This window comes from Echiichthys vipera (assembly GCF_963691815.1).
Source record: "Echiichthys vipera genome assembly, chromosome: 22".
In the NCBI taxonomy this organism is placed as follows: domain Eukaryota; kingdom Metazoa; phylum Chordata; class Actinopteri; order Perciformes; family Trachinidae; genus Echiichthys; species Echiichthys vipera.
In genome coordinates this window covers 19112928-19126972 of record NC_139847.1, presented here as the reverse complement: position 1 = coordinate 19126972, position 14045 = coordinate 19112928, and the positions used below count along the sequence as shown (strand labels likewise).

The following is a 14045-nucleotide window of genomic DNA, read 5'->3' as shown; positions in this document are numbered from 1 at the left end:
CGTCCAATAATTGTCAAGTTATTTCAAGACAAAAGTGGTAGACCAACATACCAACCGACATCCCTATAGACCTTTTCAACGTTGTAAACCTAAACATTCTAAATGTGTCCAAGTTTGATCCCTGTTGATGTGAATGTGAATGACATCGGTTGACAGGAGGTTAACAAGGACCAAGGCTGTTGCCTAGCAATGGAATTCCATTGAAATGGTCTATAGCCGCGTAGTTGGCATTTTAAGGGACACGCCTGTTGTGCAGAAATAAGTACTATCCTTGGCCATGGTATAACCGCAATATTCTGTTCATGTTTGAACAATAAAGTAGAAATTCGTTTTTCTCTTGGCAAAGATTTTGTTTTTAAATGGTCTTGTAAGATCACAGGGAACACTATTTTTCAAAAGCTGTTTGCCAGCTAATATTAGTGTCTCTGTTAATTCTAACAGTTATTTTCATTCTACTCTTTATCCCTGCGTTAGCTGAAGGCAGTAGTGAACTGCACAGTAGTCTGTTAAATTTTCAAGCATTAGCATTTTGTTTTGCATTATGCTAGCAATCTACAAAAGTTAGCCTAGATTTCACTTTCAGCTTCAGCAGTTAATCGTTTCTGTTAAAATTTTATTGCAGCATTTAAGTGAAAATATTAAATTAGTAACATATATATATATACAGTAAAAGAGATTAAACAATAAAAAGGAAAAAGCTAAGACATAAGCTAGACCATAACGAAGGATAAATTGTCAGCCAATTTGTGACTGAGCATGTTCATTTCAATAACAGGATTTGTTTGTTGTTTTGTTGTTGATGTGCCTATTTTAAGACTAGTTAATAAATGAACCCATCAATATTAGAGTGATGAGATCTGTAAATTACCCCTATTTGATCCTGAACTATTCTTTTTCGACGTAAACACAACCTGTCTGTGTAGTTTTAATAAAGTGCCTTCAGAGTTGTGCAGATTTAGTAACCCAACTCAGCTTGTGTACATATTTAGAAGGTTCATATTTACAGAAAGAACAGGGATGAAAGGTTTGAAATGCACTAAGGGTACTTAAATGTTTTCTTCAAAGAATAGCATTTGCATGTTGACTGTTTTTAGGTTTTAGGTTACATCACTGCTACCGGTGTGTGAGAAAGCCTCCCCAAGCTCATCACTCTCATTACACCTTTCCATGTCATATGACATACAGAGGGTGGACATAATAATAAGAAAACCCTATAATCATTGTAATAAAACCCAAGATACGTTAATAAGGAGATGATTCAACTTTATAGTCATTTTTGGGGCTATAATTGGAGTCGATTTACATCAACATTTATAACCGTAATGTTTTGGACCAAAAATACACCTAAATTTGCTCAAATTGTCAACGTGGACCAATTCTTAACTATTTTGACAGGGCCATTTTTGCACCTGGCCCAAAGGTTTTGACCCTTGAAGACCTCTAACAAAGGGTGTTTGTTATTTAATCCCTCTGTTTTATGTACATTCGAGTTACCTCAAGTACACCTAAAAACTACGGCTTTAAAATGGTACATAAAATGACTATAAAGTTATATCAACACCTCTGACACCAATTGAATATTAATCTTTAACCTATTGTTGCTGATTATATGATGTGTTCATGATTTTATGTCCACTCACTGTCTTTGTTTGTGTTAAATCTAACTTACTGCATTCTTAGAAGTTGTTTTTTTTAGAAACTAGATTTTGTCTGTTTGGTTTCTATCTCCTCAGTACAGAGGGTTGTGTTTTTCTGTTAAGTGTAATTGAGTTGTGTCCATTCCTTGTTGTCTAGACCCTAATCTTCATTACTTTCTGGCTCCATCATCTTCTACTCCTTTCCATCGACCTTCTGTAACTAGATGACGTCTGACTCCACCACGCATTGCTCGGTGTACTCCTTCACTAGCTCAACGCTCAAGGTGTTGTGGCAGAATTCGGCCATGGGCTTCCAGAGTGGTGGGTCCAGGAACATCTGGCACATCACGTGGCCCTTCAGGGTGGCAGTGTGGCGCTGCAGGTGGCACAAGAACTGCTGCCGAACCAGGTCCAGGTCTTTACCAAACATGTCAATGTTTAGGTAATACCTGGTTTAACAAAAGTGTACCAGTGAAAATAATTTGTTATTTCAAAGATGAATAACTTTCACTCTTAAATGTTATAACTTTTAAATGACTAGCTATCTCTTAAACAAGTATCTTTAAGCCACTATGTGTATTATCTAATAACTGTACAACACTTTCTTATGGACAGTAGTTATCCTTGACTTGACATCAATAATTAATTATGAATAAATATAGAAAGGATAATTACCAGTCATCTCCAATGGGCACCTTGAAAGGGAAGGTACAGAGGCTGGCCACAGTGGGGCTGGACACATCATCCACCATCCAGTCAATGTCCTTCTTCAGTAGGATGGCCATGTTACTGGGCAAAAGCTTGAATGGTTGCCAGTCTTGAATGATGGTGACATTAGGAAGGACCCCCTGCATCAGGTCCGTGGTCAGATACAGCCTACGGACAGCCGAACGGTCGAGGTGCACCGGAGCAGGGTTGGAGGAGGACGTGGACAAAAAGGAATGGATGTCAGAACCCAGACCAAGCTCCGACAGACGGAGCTTGAGGTCTTCAGCTTTGAAGCGAACCAACAGAATACCCTGTTGAGAAAAAAGCCAAATGTATGATCTGGCTTAGAACTACAACAGGGTGAGTACAAGGCTTATAGCATTTTGCATGAAGCATAGTGGTCATTACTAACAACCATTATCCCTTTTGTTGCTGGTACCTGCTTGGTTATGAGACGGTACTTCTGGAAATCCTTGGGTCCAAGCTGATCATCACGGGTCAAGCGGGTTACTTTGACGTCAGGGTACTTGGATTTGACCAGCTCGCAGCAAAAGCGGAGCAAAACTCCTGCCACGCCCTTGCCCCTTTCCTGAGGGGCGACACGCAGACCTTCCACCAGCATAGTCTCCCCATCGTCAATCACACACACTGACTCCAGAGCAATCTGTCAAGTAACACAGAGGAAGAGGGATGACAAAAAATGACAAACCATGACATTGACCATAGTCCTTTTTAAACTTTACATTATCCCTGTAGCTGGGGCAGAGCAGCATGACCTGTTTTAGAGATTTGGGAAACAAGGACTTATTAATCAGACCATGGAGCGCAAGGTTTTTACTGCTGTTTATCCATGTTTGAGTCATGGTGGCAGCAAACTAAGCACCATGCCAGCAGAACCACATCATCTGTGTGGGTGATGTGGTTCTGCTGGTGCCATCAGGCTGAGACCCACTGGGACACTCCTGGTGCCACTCCAACATTCACCTTGACCTTTGGATGATGACCCAATGATTAGGTTCATACCAAAATTATTTTTCTTTGCAGGTTGGCTGGGCTCACCCTTGGAGACTGGGTGAGAAGCTCAGATATCCAGAAGGAGCTCAGAGTAGAACCGCTGCTCCTTCATGTCAAAAGGAGCAAGTTGTGATGCTTCGGGCATCTGATTAGCATGCTTCTTGGACACATTCCTTTGTCTGTATTCTGGACATGTCCAACTGGGATGAGAACCAAGGGAAACTCAGAATAAGCTGAAGGGATTACATATCCCATCTGCTTTGGAAATATCTTGGGATACCCAAGGAGGAGCTGGAGAGAAGGATCAAAAACACTTTTAATGTCCATGAGCCTGATCAAACATACAGTAATCACAGAAAGTCGACTCCCCCAATCCTCTTTGCTGTTGTAGTGAAAAAGTGTCATCAAGTGTGTATCATAAAAGAGCCACTTCCCATTGAAACTGCTTGGGTGTCTGCATCAGTGTTGGGCAGTTACGTTTGTGATGTGATTCATTTTACAGTAATGTAACAGATTACAATTCAATAACTCCAAACTTGTCTTTGTGTGTCTTCTTGTTAGTCACAGGTACTCATTATGTACTCTTGTTTAGAGTTGGCGGGTGTGTGAACCGTGCTTCTGAGGTCTGGTCTAAGTTAGCTGCTGGATTGTCAATACATCCTAATTGTAGGGATGCTTGCTTGCTAAACCACAATGTCTTGTTTTATATTTCTACATATTAAATACAAAAGATGCAACATGTGGATGTGAAGAATATGGAGATGATTAAAGGCACATTTGACACAGCTTGACTGGGTACAGATTTCTGCCTTTTCTTGTACCCAAAACTCTAAAAATGTTACACTGAACTTACCACTTTTCCCTGTTTGCGGGCCAAAATGACTGTGCGGTTGGTCTCTTGCAGCCAACTGGTGTATCTAGTTGGCAGGTAGTCAAGGCCTCCGTAGATGTCCTGACTCATAGCCATGATCTCGTCGAAGTCTTCCTCAGTGGCCACAGAGAACTGAAGGCCTGCCTGGGACAGAGCCTCTGGGAGCTGGAGCATAGTCAGGCTGGTATCAATCTTCATCTTGAAATAACTGATAAGATACAAAGTGGAGGACAGGTTAATGTCGATTGTATACATTTTCTTAAAACAGGATGTAGGAGAGCTCAAGAGTGTCCGTGGGCTCCCTGTCAGGAGGAAAATTCTGTTAGGTGCGGAAATGTAAAATGCACATCTTCTGATTCAAAGGCACAACAAGCAGTAGCAGTGGTAAAGCATAGCCTTTGTACAACATATTTTTAGAAAATAGGCCTTATTTCCCAAATTACAAAATACAGACATCCAATACAGAAGCCTAAGCATTAATGTATAATCTTTATCTAGGCATAAAGCATTGCCAATTGTAATTAGACCCTCTTAGGTTTTAGTTAAAAGATATGTAACCGAAAAAGAAACAGGAGGGAAAGGGATGAGAATGGTACAGGAATTAATAACTTGCAGGGCGGGAAGAGTAACCATACACACAACTAAGGACGACCACATTTTGAACTGAGAACCCCAAAAAACTGAACAAAAGGGAACCAAACACAGACGACTGCAAGGGGAGATAAGGTAAAATAGATTAAGGGATAGGTAAGAAGAAAAGATAATGGTAAAGTGTACAGTATATAGACATGTGCAGGGAAAGGTGGATGAATGGATCGGAGTGCAAAAAAAATGCAATACAGAAGGAAACAAACCACAGATGAGACGGGCTGAAGAGGTAGAAGAAGACAGAAACATGGGACAAAACAGATAAATGACAACAGACACAGGAAGTGAAAGACTGGCACCTATCTTGATCCCTATGTCTTTTCCCATAAATCCTGTAAATCCATACCTTCAGCCCCCTAATCCGCACACTAATACCCTCTGATACCCACTCCACATTACAAACACTGGTATTTGTCCAGAACCTGGCTAAAGAATTCACAGAATGGAATAGCCGGGATAAAACGGAGAAAACTGTGAACTTGTGAATTTGTTTCATCAGTTATGCCCTAAGAGCCCACAATACTGTAGATCTATATATGATACATTATAAGATAGTACTTGTGTGTTAAGCATTTGGACGGGGTGAGGGTTATTGGAGTGGATGCACAAAATTCAGCAAACATTTTGTAGGCGCTAACCAAATCAAAGTAATATTGGACAAAAAAAAGAGTGAGCAGATGCCAGGTGTTAGGGCTGCGAACTGAGGAAAACAAAAACACGATGCTTATGAAGATATTTGCATTTAATTAAGTTGAGGTACAATGCATTAACACATGATGCAGTACACTGTGATCAAACAAACAAAACAAGCTTGTGCAAAAAGAAAACATGCAACATAAGAAGCGATACAAAAAACTGTTACAATATGATAAGATAAAACAAGATAACATAACAGGTAGGGCTGGGTATGATCAATTCTCAATAGTTTCCGAATATTGAACAAATTTTGTTGACATGAGTTTCAAAAGTGCTTGAAAGGTGTTGCCATCCAATTTTGGTTAATGTGATTCCATATGTCATGTAGGCATTAACATCTGTTTGCATTAAAATAACAGATTTATTCTCTGCTTCTTTTTACCTGCCAATTATCTATTTTATTGGGAAGGAATAATGTGTGAAAGATCTACATTAACATTTGGGTCATAAGCTTAGTTAAATTTCAGCTGAACAGGACACTTAAATACCAGTACTGCCTAGTTTGACAGTGTTATCTGAGTTTCGTGAGCCTGGTAAGTTTGCCAGCATTATGATCCTCTGTCAATTGCTGTGTTACCCACGCACTTGAGATAAACGGTTCTTATTGGACTGCCCAGGGCCTGGATGGCTGGAAATATGTTTGAAAAGGAGGAGCCAGGCGTATGTGCCGAAGCAAATTAAACATGAGCTTGGCGAATTCATCTGGTTACCAGGCTGCAGGTGCCCTAATAGATGAGAAGGAGTGCACTGCCTTGGACATCCATAAACATAAATTGTGGCCAAAATTATTTTCCTCTGCAGAGTGACTGGGCTTTGCCTTAGTGTGCATTCACACCAAAAGCGATGGAGGCAATTATATCACGTCGCTTGCTCACATTTGTCACATTGTGATCATCGCTTCATTTGCGTCTATAGCAGGAAGCAGCCAAGGCGGCTAGCTAACTGAAGCTAACCCCCGGCTCAGCCTACTCTACTGTTATGCTAAATGGACGTTATGCTAGTGCTAACAGGGATCTGATTGCTTCTAAAAAGAACAGAATTGAGCTCTCAGATTAAATGTGTGGCTCTTAAAAGAGCTGTTGTGTTGTAGTGAGATCAGGCCGTCAGTGATTTAACCTCCGTAGCCATACAGGTGCTGCCCGGTCTCCGGTAGATCAGACCGGGATACGCTTCACCATGCATTGACGGCTTTCTTCTTCTTCTTCTTCTTCTTCTTCTTCTTCTTCTTCCCCTTTTTCTGGATTTCTGGCAGACTAGATGCCTAAAGGCACGTCGCTACCATCCACAGTTCGTAGTTATATCCATTATATTATATCCACAGGAACAGTCTGGTTTCCCCCAATGGACTGCAACAATGGCGGCTTTGTTGAGCCCGGTGAGCCCCTGGATGTTTCACCGAGAACTTTGATGACGCTTACCGCAATCTCAACACTGATTGGCTGTCGCGGCACAGCTTCATGCGATGTTGCTTGAAAAGTTAAAATTTTTCAACTTCAAGCGACACACACGATGAGGCGATAGACATGATGGACGCTTCATCCCTTCATCGCATCGCTCTTATCGCTCAGAATGGGTCGCCCGAAGCGGCATCGCGTGTCATTGCGTCCTTTATATTAATTTTGAATGGCAGTTTGATGTTTTTATCGCCCCCATCGCTTTTGGTGTGAATGCACGGTTAGGTATAAGGTGAGAAGTAGTCACTGCGGGGTAGACCAAGAACATGCTGGAGAGATTATATATCATGTCTGGCCTAGGAACGCCCCGAGGTCCCGCACGAGCAGCTGGAAGGCAATGCTGGAGAGTGGGATGTTTGGAATACTCTGCATAGCCTGCCCAGGACCCGGCCCCAGATAAGTGGACGAAAATTAAATGTTTTGTATTGGCACTGATGACAAATAATTATGAAAAAAATACCCAGCCCTAGCTATTACAGATGTCAAGTACAATAGGCAAGAGACTACAAATTGTACTTTAAGTCCAACACAGAGTTAGAAAGCTAGCTCAAAGACACGCAGGTCCTGGCTACTGTAACCATTCAATTGAATATCCAAAACTCAGGTTTCCAAGACTACTAAACAGGGACTTCAAGTGCTGCTAGCTGCATTAAAACAATACCAGAAACTGTGGCCAAAATACTATGACAAGAAAGATTACCATCCAACTATCAAACTACTAATCTACAATGGAGATCAAAATTAGAGAACAAAGTTTGAATGATTGAATTATTCTAAAATGTTATTTTTTATTGTTCAGAATTTGATAGAAAATCAGCTGTGGCTATACCACTGCTGTACTAGCATTCTTTTTTTTAAATTAACCAAACCTTTATTTTGTGATAAAAACACTGAGCAAAATTAGACACTTTCTAATACTGCTTGTTGGTCACCCCCTGTTTATCTGCAGCTCTCCTAGTTACTTTGTAAGATGGTGAGCTGCTCTAAGGAGACTGAAACCCTGAGACAGCAGGTCGTCCTTTACAAGGACACAGATTCATATAAGTCCCTCAAAAAAGCCGGTCGTCCACGTAAAACAAGTGCACGAGAGGACAGGATGATGAGAAGACTCTCAATGGGGAATCAGTTCAACACTGCAGCTGGAGTTGCTCACCAGTTCAGTACTGAACAGGGCAAGGATATGTCTCTGCAAACAGTGTCTCACGATTTAAGACAATTTGGACTGGAAGCCACTCTGCAGTGACCAAACCTCTCATCAGCAGAAAGAATAAAAAGGCCAGACTTGCCTTTGCTGAGGAGCATGTTGTGTGGACCGAGGAGAACTGGTCCAGAGTGACTTCAGTGATGAGAGGATGTTCACTTTATTTGGGTCTGGTGGAAACATTTTGTTGGGCGTAGGACTGGGGAAAGACTGAACCCAAAGTGTGTAAAGAAGTCAGTTCCATTTGGAGGAGGTAGTGTCATGGTTTGGGGGGTGGTTTCTGCAGTAGGAGTTGGGCCTCTTGTACAGCTACATGTCAGGGTGAATGCAAATGTTTATGTGAACCTCCTTCATCAACATGCAACACCTTCACTGCAATCGTTTCCCAAGCAGATGCAATTTTCATGCAAGACAATGGCCCTCATTTATCAATCTTGCGTGAAAACGGGCGCAGATCTGAGCGCAGAATTGGTCGTAGGAAAGGACCCACATGGGATTTATGAAACATTCATATCTGAACAATCTCAGCGTACGAATGAGCGGGCCTTGATGAATGCGGCGGCTGAATTTGATCGTCATTAACACGTTACGCCCTTAAATATTCCTGTTTTGGAGGCCTCGCCCACTGAGGTCAAACATGGAGAGGAAGAACGCTGGTTAGAAAAGAAACTCTTCCGACACAGAGATCGGCATCCTGACATCCGAGATGGAGCGAAATAAGGACGTGCTTTTTGGCAGTCTTAAGAGTGGAATAAAAGGGGCCCATAAAAACGCTGTATGGAAAAGAATAACGGAGGCAGTCAACCCGAAGCAGCGCTCCACTGTGACCCGTGTGCATGGGTGCGCACTGCCGGACCTGCGTTCCTGCTCTGTAGGTGGGTTTTCCAGCGGGGTTATTAGGTATCCCGTCAGAGGATAACCTTTTTCACCATCTGATACCTTGTTTGATTTAAATCAATTTATCGGGGGTAGCCACTAACCGAGGAGATGACTTTGGCTCTGCAGTGCGCTTTCCTTTTCATTCATACAACTTCAACCGCTTGTCCCTGTCGGGGTCGCGGGGGTCTGGAGCCGAGCTGTTTTGAAATACAAAAGAATTGCCCGCTCACGTCCATATTGATAAATGCCGAAGTTTGCCAGGAAATGGTTGTACGCACGTTTTTCTGCCATACGTTCGTTTGATAAATGAGTTCCAATGTCCCCTGTCACACTGCAAAACAGGTGAAGCAGTTCCTTGAAGCTAAGAATATTGAAACAATGAGATGTCCAGCCCAGAGTCCCGCTCTAAACCCCATAGATAATCTCTGGAAAATCTTTGGAAACAAAGTAATGTCTAAGACACCCACTGCAGTTACTGAACTGTGAGAGAGACGGAAGAAGAATGGAGCAGTGTGAGAAACTAGTGATGTCCTGTGGACGCAGATGTGCTGAAGTTATTCAAAGCTGTGGCCTCTACACTTCCTGTTCATTTTTGAATCCAAGAGAAGAAAACATTGGTTGCTGGTTACTGTTCTCTAATTTTGCTCAGTGTTTTTTTCACTAAATGAAGGTTTTTGTTGCCTTGGTTATTTAAAAAAAGAAACATGCTAGTACAGCATTGGTATAGCCACAGTATTTTAGAATAAATCAAGTATTTATAATTTGTTCTCTAACTTTGATCCCCAGTGTATAACCTGGAACCATTGAATTCTTTGGTGCCTTAGAAACCAAGCTCAATGAACACAGCATGTGTCAGCATAGAAAGGAAAACTGAAACTGAAACTGTAGACTGAGCCCCAGTCTGGAGTACTGCCTGGAGTGACAACAAGAAAGCTTTCAATTCAATGGAACACACATCCATTCTTGAATGCCTGGCACTCTGGAAGGTCAGTAAGACATGATCTCGTTTGAATTGTAATAATAGAGCCTCCACATGCATATCACTCACCAAATATTTTTTCTACTTCACTTCCAAATAATGCTACTCGCAATCAGACGCATATACAGAATACCAGGCACACACTAAAAACAATGTAGCCTTTGTCTTTCCCTCTAGCTATCTATCTGCCTTTGAAGCATCAAGTAAAGTGAAGAACTACACTCGATTTCCAAAAGCATATAGCAAGGCAACCACTGTACCTGCTACTTTTCTGCATTAGTTCAACCTTCCGAGTTGGGTATTTTGAGTTGCAATTATGAGCACAGGTTCAAGAATGGGTCTACTATTAGCCTCCTCTTCTGCATGGACCACAGCTGCCCAATTGTGGACGCATGGTTGCAAAAAAAGAGAGACAGGATTACTGGGACTGACTGGGTTGAACGAACAGATGGCCACACAGACACACAGGGCAGCCTTATACTTAAGGATTTCAAAATAACAAAGAGGCCCTGAAGCATGGCAGGCAAAGAGAATTTGCAGGACTGTACTGAAGAGCCACATCAACAGAAATAACTATATCCAGTGTGGCCAATGCAGGACAATTGCAAACACCAATCCCTGGAAGTTCCTATCAAAGCAAGAAGGAAGGATTCCAACTGATGTCCAATATGCAGAGACTGTGCAACCCCAAGATAGAATGGCTGGGGCTAAGTGACTATCAAGGCCAGTGTCCTGAGAACCACCAATGAGTGCATCTATATAGGGGCCTTCCAGAGTGCAGCATGTAGGGGTTATGGAAGAGCAAAGGAAAGATGGGTTATGTGTGTTCCACTGGCAGACAGATGACCATAGAGGGAGCTGGACTTGTACCAAGTTACCAAGAGTCAAAACACAAGAACACGTACTCAGGACCAGGTCACCAGAAACAGAGTCCAGCAACCTGGTAGGACCCAAGGTGCAAACTGCAAACATAACTGCACTCTCCATGTGGAGAAGGCTAGAACAATGAAGCACAAATGCCAAGATGGGAACTCGAGAAGAGTTGTGAGAAAGGATATGTTACAGAGCCTTAAGTAAAATCTTACCCAATTTGTCCAAAAAAGTGACAAAATGATGAAACGTTTTGAAAACTAAATTTATTTCAAGATCTAGCATTCTTAACATTTTTAAACAGTTTTTACCTCCTACTTGTGAACATGAGACATGTCTACATACTAAAGGTCATTCTAAAACAATGATGATAACAATACTAGACGTGGCTGCTAAATGCTACAGGAGCACCATTGGAGTGCCGTTGCAATGCTGATAACACTCCAAAAGAGAACAGGCAGTCCCACAGTAGTAAGCAAGTCTAATGCTGTGTTCACACCAAACACGAAGCTAACTTTTATGTTACGTTTCTTACATTCTAATTCAGACGCGCCATTGTAAAACTCTTGGCAAAAACGTTACTTTCGGTCATCAACCATAGCCGGAAAAACCACAGTTGGTGCTTTATATCTGTTATGGAAGTCTCAGATATGTCAGAAACACAAATGTCGTTGTGTCTGGGTTAATGACATTATACTGAGGCATACAAAGCTTGGTGAATTTCAACACCTTCTCCAGTAAATACATCTGGAAGATTGTCGCTTACAGCGCTTTTTAAAATACAGATTTTGCTGTGATTTAATTGGAATGAACATATCAAAGGTGTGCCAAAATGATCACATCATTATGCCAATTTGTAAAAAGCCTGAATTCATTCTTTGTTAGGTATGTCCTCAAGTCGACAAGCAGTCTTGTTTTCTGAATGGACTTTAGAATAATCGGGGCTTTGCTATCTCAACACGGATAGGCTTTCGCAGTGAATTTCTCGAGTTTTTCACCACATCTTCTATCGCCTGGCATGAATTTGCATGTGTTCATGACTTCACATTGTCCTTGTACTGTATGTAATAACTCTGTTCGAAAACACTTCGTGTTTGGTGTGAACAGACCATAAAGCACTGGATATGTTTCTGTCACGTTTTCTGTTAACATAATGCTTAAAAGTGTATTCAATAGAGTAATCTACACCTGCAATACAGTGATCTACAGAAGTACATGCCGTTATTTAGCAAGCGTAGATAGCAACATAGATTTAAAGAAAATGGCTTGTGTGAGGAGGGGAACTTAATAGTTTTACTGAAACATGTCTGGTGTAACAGGGTGTAACTGTCAGTTTTCACAGGGATAATGGGAAGTACAGAGATGCTCAGTACTTCTGCACTTGGTATTCCTGGATAAACAAGGTGTCTATAGAAAAGAGGCTCCTCTACAAGGGCACTGTTGAGGTTTCTTTATCCTTAACTCTACAAATAACATAGCAATTCATGTCAGTATGACGAAAGGATGACAATTTAATAAAAATTAGAAAACACATTTGTATAACACAACTTCATTCTGTGTCCTTACTTTGGTGTTGTGACTGTACTTTATGTATTATTATTATTAGGCCCTTTCCCACTACTCGTAGCTTGTGTTGTGTGTGTTTAAGTGCTGTCTTTTGATGAATTAAGAGAGGGGATTGGAGGGGGTTGGCCAGTCAGTCCCTTAGGGGAGTTGTTGGTTTGTAGAGGCTAAAACAGAAATGCTAGACATGTTCCAATGGGCCATGTGAGCTGTAAGGGCATTTGTAGTGAAAACACTGTCTGGTCACAGCAGACACACACATACACACTGTGGACACTGGTATTTTTCCATCATGCTTTGATGCTTTGAGATGAGGTGTCAGGCTTGGCTGGGTAGTCTGGTCCGGCCAATGAGAGCGGTGCTGTTTTGTTTTTTGTTTCTCTCTCCCGCTCTCTCTCACACACATTGATTCACTCTTCTCCTCTTCACTCTCTCATGCTCTTACTTCCTCTCTCTCTTTGGCTGGCAGTGTACTCCAAACAAAATGGAATTTGGCACATTTGCAAAAGACTGTTGAACTGCCATCTAATATGCCACAGTGGGCAATTGCCAGTATGCTTGCTGCAGATTGGGCCCGGTAATTTAATGATGCGTGTGCCAGATGGAGGAGCTTTGGAATGGTTGTGCAAAAAGACACAATAGAAATGAGAAATTGGCACTCCAAAGCATGCACACAAATAAGCAATAAGCACATTTTCAAAGCTCAAATCCCAAGAGATAGGTTTATAGGACTTAAATATTGTAACTCTAAAAAAAAATTGTTCATCTGATGATTTATCATAACGAGCAAATCTCAGTATGCTAAAAGAGGTCAAGTATTATTACAGCCACTAAACACTGGCAATCAAAGTCAAACATGGCACACATTCCTCAGGAACATGCCATTTTGTCTCTGTTAACACACCAGATTTGATTTGTTTGGAGTACGCTGCCAGCTCTCCAATTTGTCTTCCCCCACTATACACAGAATAGAAACTGACAAGGTCTCTTGCACCTGAATAATACAAAACTCAAAGGAACACACCATGTCTTCAGTAGATTATCCTGTTGGTGTGATGAGAACATGGACACCAAAATCATTCATGTCTCCTGGGTAGATCCTTGGCTCCAGTGCTTCATGCCAGTAGGCTCCATGCTGACGCAAACACATAAGCATACCGCTCTGTTGCGCGATAGCAGGCTCCATGTCATTTTTCCAACGCAGCCCCGCCTATACATGAAACAAACCATTGACACACAGGCACCAGAAAATGATTAGTTGGGGAATCTGTCAATCATCACTCTGTGCTTGTTGCCAAGAAAATAAGACAGCTGTGCGATATACTTCGACATTGTCTGTGTATTAGTTTAAGAAATGTATACAATTCAAATCTATTGGTTTCAATACATCTATACATGTAATGGCATGGTGCTAGGAGAGGGCACACAGTGTATCCACAGCAAATTATTACAGTATCAAACCAAAAAAGCAGCCAAGACACAAAATGTCCTATATCCCTTAACAGACAACTTAAATGGCTAGCAT

General features: G+C 41.6%; 1 protein-coding gene across 1 annotated transcript; it reads right to left on the bottom strand.

The window, feature by feature from the left end:
* Positions 1–1699: 1699 nt before the first annotated feature.
* Positions 1700–13600, bottom strand: nat16 (N-acetyltransferase 16; the record flags this gene model as incomplete). Its single annotated transcript, XM_083937265.1, has 5 exons — positions 1700–2086; positions 2313–2656; positions 2785–3009; positions 4213–4438; positions 13545–13600. 5 exons carry the CDS (start codon positions 13598–13600, stop codon positions 1858–1860), a joined length of 1080 nt encoding a protein of 359 aa, XP_083793391.1. The 3' UTR covers positions 1700–1857.
* Between the last annotated feature and the right edge of the window lie 445 nt (positions 13601–14045).